Raw genomic sequence first — 18,341 nt, forward strand, 5'->3', positions numbered from 1 at the left:
TCAGACTCTTGCTGGTCCCCTACAGCTTGAATAATCTGCTCCTGTGGTCTCTCAACCACAACTGGAAATCTGAGAGAGATGCTGTTACATCATGAAGTGGAAATAGAACCCTGCGAGTGTGTGCAGCATGCAGCCAGTTGAGGAGACTGCCACATTTCACAACAGATGTGGTGACTAGGATTACTTGGTAAGGGCCATGCCAGCAGGGCTCGAGACAACTCTTCCTCAAATGTTTCTTCAACAAAACCTAGTCGCCCAGACTAAGGTCATGGCACTGCTCCTGGTGATGCACCACATCAGCCAGTCCTTTGTAGTAATCAAGAATCATGTCATCTGTAATGTTCACTAGTACATTTGCAGGTACAGCTTGCAGTCCCATTGCTCTGCTCATGATAATTTCATTAGAAGACAATCCTGTCCTCCGATTAGGAATGCTGCAATGACTCATCAACACAAGAGGCAAAGCATCAGGCCACTTTAATGACGTGGAAGCACACACTTTTGCTAGTCTGGATTTCAGTGTGCCATTAATTTGATCCACCAGACATGAAGCTTCAGGGCGATATCTACAAAGCAGTCTCTGTTCCACTTGTAAAGCTGCACACAACATTTTCAGGATCTCACTGTCGAAGTGTGTCCCTTGGTCTGACTCTAGAGAAGTCCAAAACCCGACATTAGGTATTAACTCCCTCAACAACAACTTAGGTACTGTGAGACTGTCAATTCTCCTGGCCGGGTTAGCTTCAACCCACAGTGAAAAGATACAAACCTCTGGAAACACGCAAATTACATTTGGGCTCCCTACATTAATTTATTATCTAATGAAATTGCTAGTGGAGCCTCTGTCCCCGAAACTTGGAAGGGGGCGGAGATTGTAACATTATTCAAAAAAGGTGATAGGTCGAATCCCTCGCATTATCGTCCTATCAGTTTGATTGACGTGTTGCAAAAAATGTTTGCCCGCCAACTTCTTAGTCGTCTTGCCTCATGGATCGAAGGCCATTCTATTTTTACGAAGTACCAGGCTGGTTTTAGACCAAAAAAAAGCACAGTGGACCGGGTTTTTAGATTTTTATGTTTAGTCTGGAAATACACTATCATAAGGAGCTCCCATATATATGTGGCTTTCGTCGACTTGAAAGCAGCCTTTGATATGGCTCCAAGGGCAGACCTATGGAAGACACTAAATAATATGGGCGTGCCCAGAAACATTTTACAGTTATTAATTAGACTGCATGAGAATAATTATGCACGAGTCAGCTGGGGACCAAATGGGGAGCTAAGTGAGAAAATAAATATATCTAAAGGGGTTAGGCAAGGGTGTGTAATGGCACCTACCCTATTCTCCCTTTACGTTAACGATATTCCCAACACCCTTTTGGGCTGCGAGCATGACTCTCCCAAATTGTGTGGTGAAGCCGTTCCGGCATTGTTATTTGCAGACGACACCATTTTAATCTCTCAGACACCCAGAGGACTTCAGAACCTTTTAAATAAATTTAGTTTGTATTGTCATGACAGGAAATTGGAAATTAATTCCTCAAAAACAAAGGTCATGACAATCAACCCTCATAAAGGTTTTAACAAAGTTTTTAAAATAAATGATGAAATTATTGAAGAAGTCCCTAATTTTAAATACCTTGGTATTATTTTAGATAGCAAAATATAATGGAAAACTCAATTAGAAAATGCAAAACTGAGGTTGACTCAAAACCAGTTCCCGGAGGGAGGAGCTACGTGGGCATCCAAGATTGTCGCGTGAGCAGAGAGCTCCCGAGACCCGCGATGCCCTTCTTGATCTATCCTTCTGATATCCTGGTTACTTCGATGGGCTTTTGAAGTACTACTCGTCCTGGTGCTGCTACACTTTTCTGGGCCGAGATCGGACTTCGGGAACCCACTTTACGTCGTCCTAAGTTTTCAGGCCTAGCCCCGGACGGGACCGGGGACTCTGCTGCTTAGAATAGCCGAGCAGTAATTCAACAACAACGGTCGCCTGGCATTTGCTCTACCGGTGGTGTCGCCACTTTCACTTTCGGTTTCTGTTTCCCTGTTGAACTGATTGCTGAGGATCTTCATTGCATTCCTCACTCCGGTGGTCTGACCAGCTGTACGTCTAACCAGCCTTGGGCTGGCGATCATGCATTTTTCACGAAAATGTGGCTTTGGAGTCCGGAGGGTCGCTGCCATCTCATCGCGATCGAGAAGACCTAACGAGGTGCCGATTCCAACATGGCGATGAAGCCAGAGCTGGAGAAGCGCAGGAAAGTCACCAACCATGGGGGATCGGTCCAGACTAACGTGATAGACCGCTATACTCAGCCAAGAGGCTCCGCCAGCGCTGCTGGCCGCGGTACTGAGGACATGAGGACGGACCTGGGAGCTACATCGGAGGTGTCCCTCCAAGATCTGATGGCCGCTATCTCAGGACTCAAGGCGGATATGGGTCAACAATATGAGGCCATCGTGTCCAAGATAGACACGGTGGCGGTCGATGTCACCCTTATTCGAGCCGACCTTGCTAAAACTAATGAGAGGGTCAAGGAATTGGACCTTAAGACTTCCAGTCTGGTTACCGATATGGCGGAAGCACAATCGGAGATCGGGAATCTCCGGTCATCGCATGATCTCTTGACTAGACGTATGGAGGAATACTATAACCGGACCCGACGGAACAACATTCGCTTGGTCGGGGTGCCGGAGGACAGCGGTGCTGCTTCGATCGATTTACTGGTCGAGGAGTTGATTGTTGGCAAACTTGCTCCCGCAGGCCTCAGTAAGTTCTTTGCGGTGGAGCGTGCGTACCGCTTCCCAGGTGGACAGGTTAAACCGGGGGCCCCCCCGAGGCCTATTATTGCTAGGCTATTTCACTTTCGGGACAGGGACGCCATCCTTCAGGCCTCTCGTAGACACGGCCCGCTGAAATTTGAGAACAGCTCCATTTCCATCTACCCTGATTTTACCCCTCAGGTGCAGCGGCAACGATCTGGCTTCCTGGGAGTGAAACGCCGCCTGAGAGACTTGGGACTCAAATATGCTATGTTGTTCCCCGCTCGTCTACGTATTGAGTACAGAGAACGTGCTTTCTTTTTTGATCAACCGGACAGTGTTAGTGACTGACTGGATTCATTGCCGAAGGACGACGCCGAGAGCAGAGGCCCCGGAGGCGCGGACGGAGGTGCATCGGCGCAAGAATGACTTTGGGTCCCGGGGTCCGATTCTGGGTCGTAATTATCTGCAGAGTATTTTCATATGCTTTCACTTTTAGGCCCAGGGGTGGGGCGGGTTGGGACAGTCTCTCCCTTCCTCCTCAGGGGTTCTTTGTGTAGATTTTTGGAGGCGGCGACAGGCACACTGCAGTTTGGGGTGGCTTATGAGTCAGCAGGGGTGCAGGGAGGGGGGTGTTGTAACGGGTTCTTGGTTGGGAGGTGGGGGGAGGGGTTTTGGTTGTTTTTGTGTTCTATGTTCTTTCTCACATGGTACTTTATCGCTTGCTCATATCCTTGCTTTGAGGTCTTGGGAGGTGGTGGTATGGGAGTCATACTGGAATGGGGGGGTGACATGAAAGTGCTATCTTGGAACGTTAATGGTTTGGGAGATAGGATTAAACGTGGTATTGTGCTCCAATTCATCAGACGCCACTCCCCTGATGTTGTTTTCCTTCAAGAGACCCACTTGATAGGAAACGCTTGCAAAGCTCTTGACCGCCGAGGTTACCGACTTGTGGCTCACGCTGGCTTTACATCCGGTTCCCGGGGGGTTGGCATAATGGTGAAATCCTCTTTGGCCCTTGCAATTGATGATGTCACCCTCGATGATCGGGGCCGATATGCTGCTGTTTCCGGGAGATGGGAGGGGAGGTTGATTGTACTTGTTGCTGTTTATATTCCCACGGGACTGCAGGCCACCACTTATGCTGACCTTGGTAGGACTCTTCTAGTGCTTCCAGATGGTCTCCTGATTATGGGTGGGGATTTTAATTCGGTAATATCTGGTGAGTGTGATCGGCTGCCCCCCAGGGTTTTACCATTGTCCCAGATGTGGCTGACTGACTAGCTTGATACCTTTGGGCTGGTGGATGTTTGACGGATGTTACACCCCACACAAACTCAGTACACTTTTCACTCCGGTGCTCATGGTAGCCTCTCGAGAATTGATTATTTTTTAATGTTAACTGCCAACTCCTCCTTGGTTAGTGGGATCCGACATCTCCCTAGGGGTATTTCTGACCATTCCCCTCTGTTACTTGAGGTCTCGGTGGGCGGCTTTTCTGGCTGTAGGGTCCCTCCTATTCCCCCCTGGCATTTTGGGAATCCTCAGCTTCGCTCGAACTTGGTTAAAATGATTGATTGTTATTTTGATGAAAATGTGGGATCGGTCGCTTCCCCTACGATTCTGTGGGAGGCCTTCAAAACTGTCATACGGGGCTCCGCGCTGTCCCTTATTGCTGCCGATAGGAAGGCGAGGAGGGAAGCTGTGTCAGCTCTTGAGGCCGAAATAACAGAGCTCGAAACTGAATTGGGTGGAGATGATACACCCGCGCTCTTACATTCCCTGGAGCTGAAACAGGCAGATTATAGAGCCCTGGTCACAGACGCTGCTAAGGTGATGCATATGAATCAGTTAGGTCGTCTATATGATGTGGGTGATAAGGCTAGTAAGCTCCTGGCGTGGTTGGATAAAGCTGATAGACTGAATCGTGTGGTGCCAGAAATAATCCGTGAAACGAGTGAAAGTGTGACTGACCCGGGCGAGATTGTTGAATGTTTTGTGGACCATTTCCGAACAGTATACAGATCTGTGAGTGACCGTGATGAGGCTGATTCCTGTTTGCTCTTGCGTGACATCGCACTGCCTTGTGTGTCGGAGGAGGATAGATTGCCCCTGGAGGCGCCGTTCACGGTGGATGAGATTGCCATCGCCATTAGGTCCCTGCGATCGGGCAAAGCAATGGGGCCCAACGGTTTGCCTATCGAACTCTACAAACTGCGACCGGACAAAATGGCTGCCCATTTGCGTACTATGTTTCTTGATGCGTTCGAAGAGGGCCTCCTTCCCCTCGAACAGCGCCTGGCTACTATAGTGGTCATTCACAAGGACGGCAAACCTCGTGACCGCTGCGCCTCATATCGCCCCATTTCATTGCTTAACGCTGAGCCTAAGATCCTGGCCAAAGTCCTGGCTAATCATTTATTATCAGTGATTTGTGACTTGATCCATCCGGATCAGTCCGGTTTTATCCCCCACAGGAATACGGCTCTCAATCTTCGTAGGCTCCACAGTGTCCTCACAAGAGCTGAGACTCTCTCTGAACCCGCAGTGGTGGCGTCCTTGGACGCCACAATGGCTTTTGACACCATTGAGTGGCCGTACTTATGGGCTGCCCTTTCTAAGTTTGGTTTCGGTCCTGGTTTTATTGCATGGGTGCGGCTCCTGTATGAGCAGCCATTAGCCCAGGTTGTTGTCAACGGCAGAGCTTCTGCATCGTTTCCATTGGGACGTGGCACCCGTCAAGGGTGCCCACTCTCTCCACTTCTTTTCGCATTGGCGTTGGAACCCCTCGCAGCGTGGCTCCGCTGGGAGCCCTCGATAAAAGGGATCCAGTGGACACCGGATCTGGAGGATCGCGTCTCGCTATACGCAGACGATATCCTTCTTTATTTCACTTCACCTCAGAAGTCTCTCAACGTGCTCTTCGATGTTCTTACCTCCTTTGTTAAGAACTCCGGGCTTGTTATTAACTGGACCAAATCATGTGTCTATGTTATAGCGGGGGTACTGCCTCCGTTGCCCCGTAGATTCCCGATTCAAGTGGCTGCGGATGGCTTTAAATATCTGGGGATTTTTATTTCTATGGACTCCTCCGTTCGCTATGACCACAATCTCTATGCTCCTCTTCGTCGCCTCAAGCAGGATGTACGAAGGTGGCGTGATTTGCCTTTATCCCGGCTGGGACGGGCGGCACTTTTTAAAATGATGTCCCTCCCCAGGTTTTTATATGCCTTACAGAATTTTTTCGATCCTGTTCCTTCCCGTTATTTCCGTGAGGTGGAAGGCCTTCAGAGGCAGTTAATTTGGGACGGACGGGCCCGTATCTCCCTATCAAAACTCATGCTCCCATGGTATGATGGCGGCATAGCTCTGCCTGACATCAGGCGTTATTATTGGGCCTCGCAATTGAGTGCGATCAACCATGTGACGTATTCTCCAGGGCTCACTCCCGCTTTTGCCATGGATAAACTCCTGCTGCCGGGCGGCATTTTTAACAGAGCCTTATATTCGAAGCCACCACTCCGGCTTCTGACTGGCCCGACGAAGTGTGCCATGCGTGCCTGGAAGGACGCGACTGTGGCTACGGGTTGGAGTGATAGATTGACGCGCATGACCCCGCTGTATGATTCTGAACGGCTGGGTAACCTGTGGCGTACGAAAGGGTTTGATAGATGGGAAATGATTGGTATTAGCAAGGTGGAGGATCTTTGGGCCAGGGGCACGGTCAAGTCCTTTGAGGCCCTGAAGTTAGAATATCAACTGAACAACAAGGAATATTTTCGCTACCTCCAGGTACGGCACGCCCTGCTTTCAATCTTCCCCCCGGGGACGGAAATTCCCCAGTCGTCCCCGCTGGAAGACCGTATTCTGGATGGCCATGTCCCGGATAGCACGATTTCTTTAATCTACAAAAAGCTCATTAACACGAGGGCGGACCTTCTGGTGAAACTTCGGGCCTTCTGGGTGGCGGATGGCCTCGAATTAGATGACGAAGACTGGCAAATGGCGATTTCCTCTCCCAAGGAGGTGGCCATTCCAGCTCGGCTGCGCTTTATACAACTGAAGATCCTCCACCGAGTGTATGTGACTGGGGTGCGTCTGGTACGGATGGGGCTCGCAACTGACGGACTGTGTAGGCGTGGCTGTGGAATGAACGGCACCTTTCTTCATATTTTGTGGGAATGTCCGGTTATTTCCGCCTTTTGGTCTGGGGTGCATGATGTGATGGGGCGAGTTACTGGGGTCCCCCTCCTTCCTGAGGCGAGACGCTGCCTGCTTAATGTGTGGGAACCCACGGATTGTATGACCGCTCAGACCTTCTGGGTCACCCTAGGCAACATGATTGCTAAAAGAGACATAGCGCAACTTCGGGGCTCCCACAGACCACCGGGAGTAAGTGCCTGGAAAGATAACATGGACTGGTGCATGTTTCGGGAAAAGACAGTCTATGAGGCCCGAGGTCGTCCTAAGAAATGGGGTAGAATCAGGACACAGTGGAATGAATACCGGGGAGACATTTGTACCCCACCGCTTGATTATACTGAGACTATTCCCTCATCCCCGTAATTGATGTTCCCTTTGATTAGCATCCATTTCTTCAACACTCCTTTCATTGTCTTCCTGCCCCCTGCAGAACTGGTTCCATTCTCATATATTGATTTCCCCCGTCCCTACCCCCCCATGAACTAGATATTGTTGCCACCATGTGAGTGTCTTTGTTGTTTGTTTGAATTTCAACAAAATTATAAAATTGAACCTTCCTTATCCTTTATATGATGTCTATACCGCTGCACCGTACTGAATCGACTTTTGACCTTTCCGCATTGTATTGTGGTTTATAATTCACCTTGATGTCATAGCGGCCGGCCCGATCGGGTTGTAGGCAGACGCTGTGTACTGTGCATTTGTTTAATAAAGGTTTTAAAAAAAAAAAAAAAACAGTTCCCGATTTAAAAAAAGCATAAGAATAGTCATTTTAAATCAGTCTCACCGGCCATTGAACTATTTAAATGTAAAGCACAATCATCCTCTCTCTATGGAGCAGATCTTTGGGGCTATGTACTGAAGGATACTTTTCTAGTACGAGAGAATTCCTTCATCAGACAGCTCCTAGGTGTACCTGGTTCCACGCCTTTGACCCCCGTACTGTGGGACCTCAATTTTCGACGCACAGATGATTATGCTTCTCTTCGCCTGTTGCTTTACTGGGTCCGTCTGTGGTCTACAGAGGAGCTGGTAGACTACAGAGAAGCACTGAAAGAGATAATGGCTATAAAAAATATCACTTATCTGCCATGGTTAGCGTACGTCGAAAAATGGTTTGGAAAACTGGGCCTGAGTAACTTTTGGTCAGACCCAGATTCCCTCACTAATAGCTCAAAAAAGCTTCTGAAACAAAGGTACTGGGAGTTTATTGGTGATTCAGTGTTAGCCAACCCCAATATAGGGACTCTGACTTCAAAATTCTTTGAAGTAAAAATGTATATGCAACTAGAGCCCCTTATGGATGAAATCTACCCCCCGTTGGCTAAAAGTCTATATCTAAAATTCAGGTATAGCATTTTGCAAACCAGGGACAGGACAATTAAATGGCACTGTAATAAGGGTGCAAACAGGAATACTGATTCAGTTTTATGTGAGCTTTGTGAAATGCGGTTGAAAGAAGATGAGTCTCATTATTTTATTTATATGTCCTGCATATCTTAATGCAAGGAAAAAATGGTTAAAGCCCATATGCAAAATGCTAGGCCTCCGCCACATTGGGGTTGGGCTTAGAATTTTTAAGGGAGACACCTCTCAACCGATAGTGTTCAGCCTGAGCCGTTTCCTCTTATGTGTAGCTTTGATCAGAAAGAGGAAAGGTCTAAAAATGTAATCTTATCTACCCTTGTATTGCACTATTGCTGGCTAGAATTGAACGTATGAGTTAGGTGTAGAAGTATAATGAACTGGCTAGTTTAACATGATATTGGCTGCTAGATGACAAAGTGTTGTTGTTTTTAGTGATCCTGGTGCTTGTTTTATATAGAAAATATTTTATTGTTTTATTCTGTATATTTATCAAGTGATCTCGTTAGATGAGGCAAGCTGACTGTGATGAATTGTCTTCCAATCAAAAAAAAAACCAATTCAGGGAAATGTAATTACACACTCTGTATTATTTGCTACAAGAAAACGTGCTGCTAATTGTACCCAAATTTTACTGTGACTTTGTATCCGCTTGTATTTATTAGTTATATGTATTGTATCTTATAAGGTTCTTTTTAACCGAATAAAGATTGAATTGAAATTGAAAAGATACAAACAACATCCAAGACATACCTCAACCTGTTGCACACAGGTATCTCAATTAAATCCAACTACATCCTGTTTAATGAACCACCTGCTCTCTTACTATGTGGCTCAGTGTTACTGCTGTTCCATTCCCTATATTAAACCGTTGGCACACAACACATTTGAGACACAATGCTTCCGTCATCAATATATATTGGGGGTGTAAACAGGTTTGACTAAAAAAGCGGACCATGGCATCCTTCTTACATGAGCAGCCTAGCCATTGGTGGCAAAAGATTATTTGGCAACTCAGGACTTCTATCTCCTGAAATCTAAATGTCATCATCTCTCTTGACACAAACTGCTGTGATCCAACTATGCTGTTCTGCCTCTGACACCTCTTTCAGAAGCCTCATAAATTCCTTCCATGTATAAGCAGTTGTTAACAAAAGGTTATGCTTGGTCTCACCTGTTCCCTCATTCGTTTATTACTCTTTAAATGTACAAGCTTTGTGTGCACAGTACTTAGCGACCTCATCAGCATACCTGTTGCCCACTGCCACATAATTGTCTCCCTTGCAGTGTGCTGAGTATTTCACAAATGAAACTTGGGCAGGCAACTGCAAAGCTTCAATAGGCTTCCTCACTTGCTCACCATGCCTGATGCGGATCCTGAAGCGGTCATACATCCCAGTTGGGACCATAACTGTCTTAAGTCATGCACAACACCAAAGCCATGCTGACTGTCAGTGAAAATTGTCACCTGCAGCTGGTCTGAAACACAGCATGCCCTGATGAGATCAATGAATTCAGCCACTTATGCAGAGAATACTCCTTGAAGCCAGAAAGCTTCAACTACTCATGAAACTGTATATACTGCACAGGCAGCTTTCAAGTTTACCCTATGGTCTTGCAAATACGAGCCATCCACAAATAGTGTAACATCAGATTTGGGTAGTAGCTCATCTTGTATGTCTGATCTTGGCTTGATGCACAGTTCAGTGACATCCAGACAGTCAAACTCCAGTTCACCATGATCATAGTCATTCTCTGGAAGGGGAAACAAAGTAACAGAATTCAAAATAGCACAATGCTCCAGTGTGACATTTTCTGGGGCCAGTATGATTTGCTCATACTTACTGAGGCCACAGTTTGTTAGGTGCTGTCTTTGGGTTCTGGTCAACAATATCTCAATGGAATGGGGAACAAAGAGAGTCAATGGATGACCCATCACAATGCTTTCACACCTCTCTAAGATGACACCTGTGGCTGCCACGGATTTGAGACATCAGGCAATGCTTCAGCTACTGGGTCAAGTGTAGCAGAGAAATATGCAACTGGTCTACGTGCACCTCCCTGTATCTGTGTAAGCACTGGGAGAGTGTAGCTCTCCCTCTTACTACAGAAAAGCAAAAACGCTGTATTGTAATTACTGCTCCCAGTTTTATGGTATTTCATTTTTTAACATTTCTGTCTGTATTTATCCATATGTATTTTTGGGCCATCTTATTGGTATATATCCATATTTACTTTAAGTTTTGTGAATAAATGAAGTTGTAAAATGGTAAATTTCCACATTTAATTAACTGATAAACATGCACTCATACTTTGCTGCCTGTTCCGTTTTAGAAATTAAGCAGACAAATACAGCAAAATTCTACACCTACAAGTAAATATCAGAATTATAATACAAATATATGTTAACATACACCGGTATTTAGTGAAATCACAAAATATATTAAACTTCCCGTGCTATCTATCTGCTCGGCTGTTGTCCTGGAAATCGTGAAAAACAGCATGAGAGTCGACCACAAGAAGAACACTTTTCTGCATTTTCTACTTTAAAACACCCACAAGAAGCACAATTGCTGCGTATTTGACACAACCAACTGGTCATCAATGGATTGGACCAGGACTGAGTTACGGGGCATGATCAGGGACTCCAGATATGTTTTAAGGATATTATTGAAAATGGACAGACTCTCCGTATACTCTTGTGGGACTCTGCAACATGTCAAAACACGGTTGCCGAACCAGAATGTGAAGAGCAACTGACTGTCCTCATGCAATGGTATGGAGAAGAAAGTCTGTGAAGGTCAATGACAGTAAATCACTCAGCTTCATAAGGAAACTGAAATAAATTCAAAGCTGAATTTAGTACCATGGGACAACAAGCGACAACAATGGTGTTGCTCTTACTCAAATCCTGAACAATATGGCACTTCCCGCAAGGCTTATGCAAGCCTATATTGTGCGAATTACATTGACTCCCCATTATCTCTCTCAAAATGCCTTGTTGGATCATTGATTCAATCACTGGAGTAATCCCAGCAATAGTTTTATGGGTCAGATTATATTGTGAGGTTCTTGGGTATTGAACATTGAACTTTATTTGTGAGGTTCTTGGGCATTGAACATTGGACATTAATTGTATAGAATAGGCTACACTCCTTTGGAAATATTGTTTCCTGAAAAATCCCAGACTTCCTGCTTCACTGTATCTCTGAGCTCTGAGGGTTACCTTTAATTGCCGTCATAGGGAACCATTTGATTGTTGAACTCTGATCGACCAATTAATAGGCAACATCCTCATCATGAGTCTGGAACTCCACACCCTTTGGCGTGCAGTAAGTGATGCAATTCAGCTTGCAGAAAAGATTGTGTCCCAACAGACTTACATGACTCGAATCATATACCACAGATTCGTGACTTTCTTTAAATGTTCCTATTTTAACAGGTACTTCTTCCATTATGAGCCTTGTCATTTGCTTATTTTCAACTCCTACAACTTGGATTCTTTTTCCCGAGAGGGGTGGGTGTGAAATCTCCACTGTTCTAACAGTAGAGCGGGTAGCACCAATATTGATCGAAAATAATATGGGTGGCCATTCACCTCACCATCTATGAATGGACCACTGATTTGAGCAATAGTTGTCAACTGTATCAAACAGGGGATACTGTTGAAATGGGCTATTGGTTGGTCCTCTCCAAAGTAGCTACATCGATCCCAGTACTCAGATGAATCGGCACACCACAACCTTTACTTTGTGGTTGGAATCTACCTCCACCATGCATCACAGGAGCTCCATGCTGATACACTCATTGCATAGGAACACCATTCCATACAAAAGGAGACTGATTCTGACTGCCTCTCTTAGCAGCTTTCATTTGTGCAACCATCAATTTCTCTTTCAGTTTAGTTTGCTTCATTTCTATTTCATCATTGCAATATTTTGCATACTTCAAGATCTCATCAACCAACTTATCCAGCCAACAAATTAAATACTGCTGAATCATCATGCTAATTTCAGGTCTGAGTCCTATCACGAACCATGACACAAAATGTCCCATATCTTTGGGCTCGAGTCTCCATCCCACAGTACTGCGTAAAAGCCTGCAACAATATCTCATAATAGGCATGACTCTACTCTTTGGGTTCTTCGGTAGTCCTGTCAATCTTGACCCAATCAATTTCTTTGGCCACTTCCCTTAATATAAAAAATGTAATTTCATCACCAAATACAACGGACCTTTAATCAACAGATTTCTCATTGGCTCCTTCTTGGGACATTCTGTGGCTATTTTACATTCTGCCCACAAATCACTTGGGAGCACAATATTGCACACAGTATTCAAATCAACCCACAAGAACTTAGAGAGTTTTTCAAACTGCTCAACCTGCTTGTACTACTCCACTGGCTTCTCTCTTAATTTTGGATAATCATTATTGAATGAAACAATATCACTTCTTCTCCAAGGCACATGAATGTAACCTCTTCTGGGCACTTCCCTCAAGGGGAAATGTGAGGCACTCACTCCCTTTTATATAAAAAGAGGGCGGCTCTCCTGTAGGTCTCTTTGGGTCTTTCTTTTTCGCCCATCTACCTTTCACTTGTGTAACCCACTCCATTTACGAATGTTCTGAATCAGCTCTCTAATCCGTATTTTCATTCCTGATGTTCTCATGCTGGCTATGTCCTCCTCACCAAAGTATACACTGTAGCTCTTCTGCAAGGCTTTTGTCCTATTTAAATCTACCTCATATTTCGGGGTTTATTCAGATAGTCTGTTATAAACTTGTCCAGCACATATGGTAGCCTCCTCCACATAAATACAAGTTCATGTTCTTGTCTTCTTTGTAGGGATTTAATCAAGCCAATGCAAGGTCTTTACTAACCATTTCTTCCGATTTTAACTTTAGTTAGGCGCATCCACCAGATTTACTCTCACTGGTGACTGAATCGTTCCTTGACTAAATTCTGAACTTCCACTTTCGCTCATGGGAGCATTGAGAACCTTCAAACATTCATCAATTTCCTGAGCAATAAGATTACTTTGTCCTCTAGGGGCATTAGGCACAGTTCCTTCTCTGGGGGTACTATGGTTAGCCTGTAGGGGTGGCTCCTAAACATGTTTACCAAGATTTGGCGGTCTCTGAAATGACTCTATTGGACCTATTTCCATCTGACACACAGTTAAATATGCACTTTCAGCACATGATGAACTCACAGTAGTTGGAATTAGAGAAACACATCCTTCCATACTCGAACTTGTAAGAGTATTTCCTAGGGTGCTTCCTCAAGTAGGAACAGCCAAATTATGTGTTGTGCTCCCCGTCAAACTAGATTTATAGATAGGAAAAACAGGACCAATGGTAACTGGGACAGTAAGAGCCTCCGGGGCATTGAGGGCTGTGGAGTTAACAGGGGCACAAACCCCTGAAGACTCTCCAGTGGGGTTTTAATTCATGTTCACAGGGGTGACTCCTGTCTAGTTAGAATTTACATTTAATGGTGCAGTAGCCACTGCAAGGTTCCCACTAACGCCAGTGCCACTTCCTTCTTTCATTTGGGTCTCATTATATGGAGGTGGGTGTTCTTACAACAATGCATCCAAGAGACTGTTGCTAGAGTCTCTATCACTCATATCGTCTGGCTCCTTTGGCTTTCCCTTTTTCCCTTTCCTCTTCTTCTCCTTCTCTTTCTCAGATTCTTCACTTGCTAATGCTGGGTATAGCTTGACTCACTCTATCATATCAATTCTAAATTGCTCTTGCTCTGCATCCCACTTAGCATCAGCGTACGCACGCACAGCCTTTCGGGCTCTTCCTTAATACTTTTCTTTTTCCCTGGCAGGTGCCGCACACTCACAAGCATTAAGCGCTTCAAATTGTGCAGGTCGAGGAGGCTGCTTCATCTCATATAGCATCTTCCTCAAATTTCCAATGATTCTCACATTAAATGTACCACAGAGTGGACATTCTCCTGTACATCTTCTTTCTCTGTTATCTTGTGCCATCGACCATGCCAAATAAATGTGTGAAGCTCTATCTTAATCATTATATAATGATCTGAGGTACTGTCAGGTTGTGCTTCTTCTTCCACTCTAACAGAGGAGTATGGTCACAGAGTATGGTCCCATGTCCCCATATTAGATCTTGTATGACCCTAAAAATGTCATTTGTTTCAAAAATGTCGACAATCACAGATAGAATCTTGTTTCAGACCAGGAAATAAATGTATACCCACAATTCTCATTTGACAGCAACAGCCAATAACAGTGCCGCACTCCATAGCGTATTCAACCAATAACAGTGTGGTTCCATATTTGTCATGCTCATTGTGGCACACCGTGACGTTAGCATCACTCCTCACAGTCAAAGACACCTTAAGGATTTTGGGGGCCCTGGGTTCAAAGTATTTTGGGGACCTTTGTTTAAAACAGGTTTTTATTTATGATCAAGTTTGAGCTCTTTCATGCCCTCTTTGGCCAAGTCACTGGCAGTGCACAGGCGCCCTCTCTGAAATTCTAAATCCGTTTACATCTAATATTCAGGGATAGTGGTGTATGTTTTCAATATTGTAACACAGCGGAGCTCACTAACATTAATGCACGTATTCTCTGTGACACCCTTTCAATTCTGAAATGTGAGATCCTGTTTTTATCTAAAAGAAACGTTCTTTATGGATATTGCATGAAACATGAACACAATATTTCTCAGCAAAATGTCTGTAATAGGCTCTCACACATTAAAGCATGTCCTTATTTCAAATAATCTGTTTAAGAGTTTTTCAAGGTTATCAGGACAAGACTCTCTGCAGAACAGAGGTGGCTCTATTAGGTGCACCCTGAAACCCTGGGGCCCAGGGCCAGAGCCCACTCTGCCCATGCCTTAAAACATCTCTGCTCGCAGCAGGTCACCCTTGTTTATTATTTCACGATCTCTCTCTTCTCAATGCTAAGCACACAACACAAAATGCAATGCATTTTCAACAAATAAATGTGTCTGCTTAACTAAAGAATCAATAGTATTCAATCACACAACAAAAAATCGGGACACTACTTTCCAGCCTATTCTAATTCACACTCGAATGAAACCTTGAACTGCAGGGTATCACCCTGATTAATACAACTTCTCCCTATGCACTGGGATTCACCATACCAACCACACCTCACATTCATGCAAAGATAAATATCGATATCTCAATTGTGCCATTGACTACGTCTCACGAAGAACACCACAAAACGTAGCAGGCCATTACAATATAGTATAGATTATACTTTTTGATATTATCGAGGGATCTTAGGCCACGTTGTACCGGTTAACAACTTCAACTTCTCTGCATTTAACATCACACTCACAAGACATTCAAAACATATCTGCAAAACACCACACAATCTCCATAAAACACCGCAAGCTAAGCATAAGCCACTGCAACTGGTGACCCTATTAATACTCACTCCTCCACTGTTACAGCTCTCTCCTGAACTGCTGGAACTCCCTTGATCCTCCAAACCAAAATATGGGATCTATGGTTTGGGGCTGGAGCTGGGTCTGGGCAAATCTAAAATAGGTCATTCTAACTCCCTCTATTTCAGTAACTAACCATCCTCCTTTTGCTTCCATCTGATTGAGCACTGGGCCATTCTTACCATTTCTCCTGGGGATAGACCTTTCTTAGTTTCCTGAGAGGTGAAAGGGAGTAAACATTACTCAACCAATTCAATTACAGTGTAGCCCATTTGGCCACACAATGAGGACCAGGAATCTACTGGTAAGGTTAAATGTTTTTTTTTTACAAATTTAAAGCCAAACTGGTAAAAATGAATCTCAAGAACATATTATAAAGATACAGAATCACTACAGGGAAACCGAAACATCAAATGGAATAAAGTCTTAGTAGCAAAAAGCATACAAGAAATTCAGTTGCAGCGATACAAAAGAGAGGAAATAAAAGTTGATGGTCAGTGTACAGGTTTCCATCCTCCTGTTATGCATGAATAAATCCAAAGTCACCTAAACTAGTCCTAAACTAAAGTTGGAAAACAGGAGCAACCTAGTTAAGTCGGGGAAAGCAGGAAGGTGTAAGCATAGTGGAGACTTTAGTAAATGTTCTTCAAATGGGTGCAATGTGTAGCATAAATCCACACAAGGAAAATACGAACTGAGAGGTTTGTACCTCTCAGGGTCCAAAGGTATGTGCTCTAGATACTAACACTGTGAACACCAATTAAACCTACAGAACATTCATGAAATCCAAGTCCTCGACTTCAGTAGTTTTCCACCTTCTCACAATAGAAATTAGCAACTTGACTCAATTGTCCTATACTATGTTTGAACATCAGGGTGACCCTTGATATCTCCCTGCTCTTGATACAACATCAATAGGAGTCTTCTCCTAGTTTATTAGAGCCTCTCATTTTTGCCAAAAGTTCTCCTCCCAGACTTTACTATCTCTAACACACAATATGCCTTTCACTAGCTATGAGGTCATGTGAACGCACCTGCTAAAGAAACAACATTGAAGTGCAAACAAAACTTTCATGTTGAAGGGTAAACATGAAATTCTAATGCTTAAGTCCTTTGGTTAAGCTAACTTAGGCAGACAGCTAATATGCACTTCGGATACATGATTATTTGTGCAGATATAATAATATATGCAAACCATTAACATATGAATAGATGAGGACATAAGAAATGTAATTTCAGTAAAAGCAGTATAACTCAGAATGCATAAGTACAAGTGTCAATGAGAGCTACCATTTATAACAACATAACTAAGGCATTAGAACACAAGCTTATGTGAATCAATGCCAAATGCATGAAAATATAGCTCCTTTGTGATGTGTAAGGGTGGAGCTAAAATTGCGTTTCTCAAAAGGTGATCAGTGCTCAAAACCCTGGAAAAGTCTGAAGACAAATTGAGCCTTTATGAGGAAGAAAACAGACAATTGCTAAGGATGTGATTAACTAGAAGGCAAATGCAATACACCAACAATCACATATTTAACTCCCAATTAAAAACTATTGGAACATTCCTTCTCTCCTGCAATGTGCAGGGCTAATATGTAAATAGAAATTGCTAGCCGGACAACAAATTAAAGAGCAAAGTGCAGCAAGCATTTGCAAAGCCAATGGGTTTGGCCTCAGTAAGCAGTGTGAAGGTTATTTTCTTTATTTGTATTGCGAGCACATACAACACAATTATAAAGAAAAAAAAATATTGCTCCATAAACATGGCTGCCATATTCTTGCAATAACTTTTTAATTGAAAAATTAACCATTGTAGAAATAAAAAAAAAACAAAAAAAGTAAATCTGGATCCTAGCGTTCAGGTGTACTTAGTACAGGTGTAAATAAATAAATTTTATTTAAATGCACGTCACAAGCAAATTTGATTCTTATTGATCCAAAGGTAGGAAATATTGGCCATGATCTACTGTATCCCGAAGACATAGTTTAAACTATGAAAGGTTTTCTAAAAAGCAAATGACTTTTACTTTTTTTTACTAGATTTAATGGAGGAGTCTGAGGCAAGCAACACAGAATCAGAAGGTATGACGAAGAAGGAGAGGAGTCTGGAGAAAGAAGACTTTGATGGATTTTATGACTGAATCCCTCTGTCAAGAGAACTGTGACTCAGACCAGGGCCGGACCGAGGAACCAAAAGTAGCCCTGGCAAAGATGCTCAAACCAGCCCATCTCCCTTCATCTCCTCGTGCAATATGTCTCTTTCCATCTATCTATTGTCTCTTTTCTCACTCTCTGATTACTTTCTCCCACTCTTTCCCCTCTTTCTCTCTCTTGAAGTCCCCCCCATGCCATCTGACATTAACCTTGTTGAGCTGGAGAAAGTGACAGGCACCAGGAGCGGCACCCCTGCCCTAAAAAAATGCCTCCAAACGAGTCGCTCTGCATAAACATTGGCTCGACCAATCTCTCTTGACTGTCTTCAGTAGTATATCTTCTGGAATACTCATTCTTCTTAAATTCCTTATTATAGTCAGTGGAGAGT

General features: G+C 44.0%; 1 protein-coding gene across 1 annotated transcript in view; it reads left to right on the forward strand.

The window, feature by feature from the left end:
* Positions 1-18,014, forward strand: part of LOC147692227 (uncharacterized) — a 149,050-nt gene extending 131,036 nt beyond the window's left edge. Inside the window, exon 11 of the mRNA XM_086936756.1 lies at positions 17,840-18,014. Within this exon, the coding sequence (XP_086792882.1) occupies positions 17,840-17,940 (101 nt within the window). The 3' untranslated portion in view covers positions 17,941-18,014. The remainder of the gene's footprint in view (positions 1-17,839) is intronic.
* The last annotated feature ends 327 nt before the right edge of the window (positions 18,015-18,341 follow it).

This window comes from Lissotriton vulgaris, chromosome 9, assembly GCF_964263255.1.
Source record: "Lissotriton vulgaris chromosome 9, aLisVul1.2, whole genome shotgun sequence".
In the NCBI taxonomy this organism is placed as follows: domain Eukaryota; kingdom Metazoa; phylum Chordata; class Amphibia; order Caudata; family Salamandridae; genus Lissotriton; species Lissotriton vulgaris.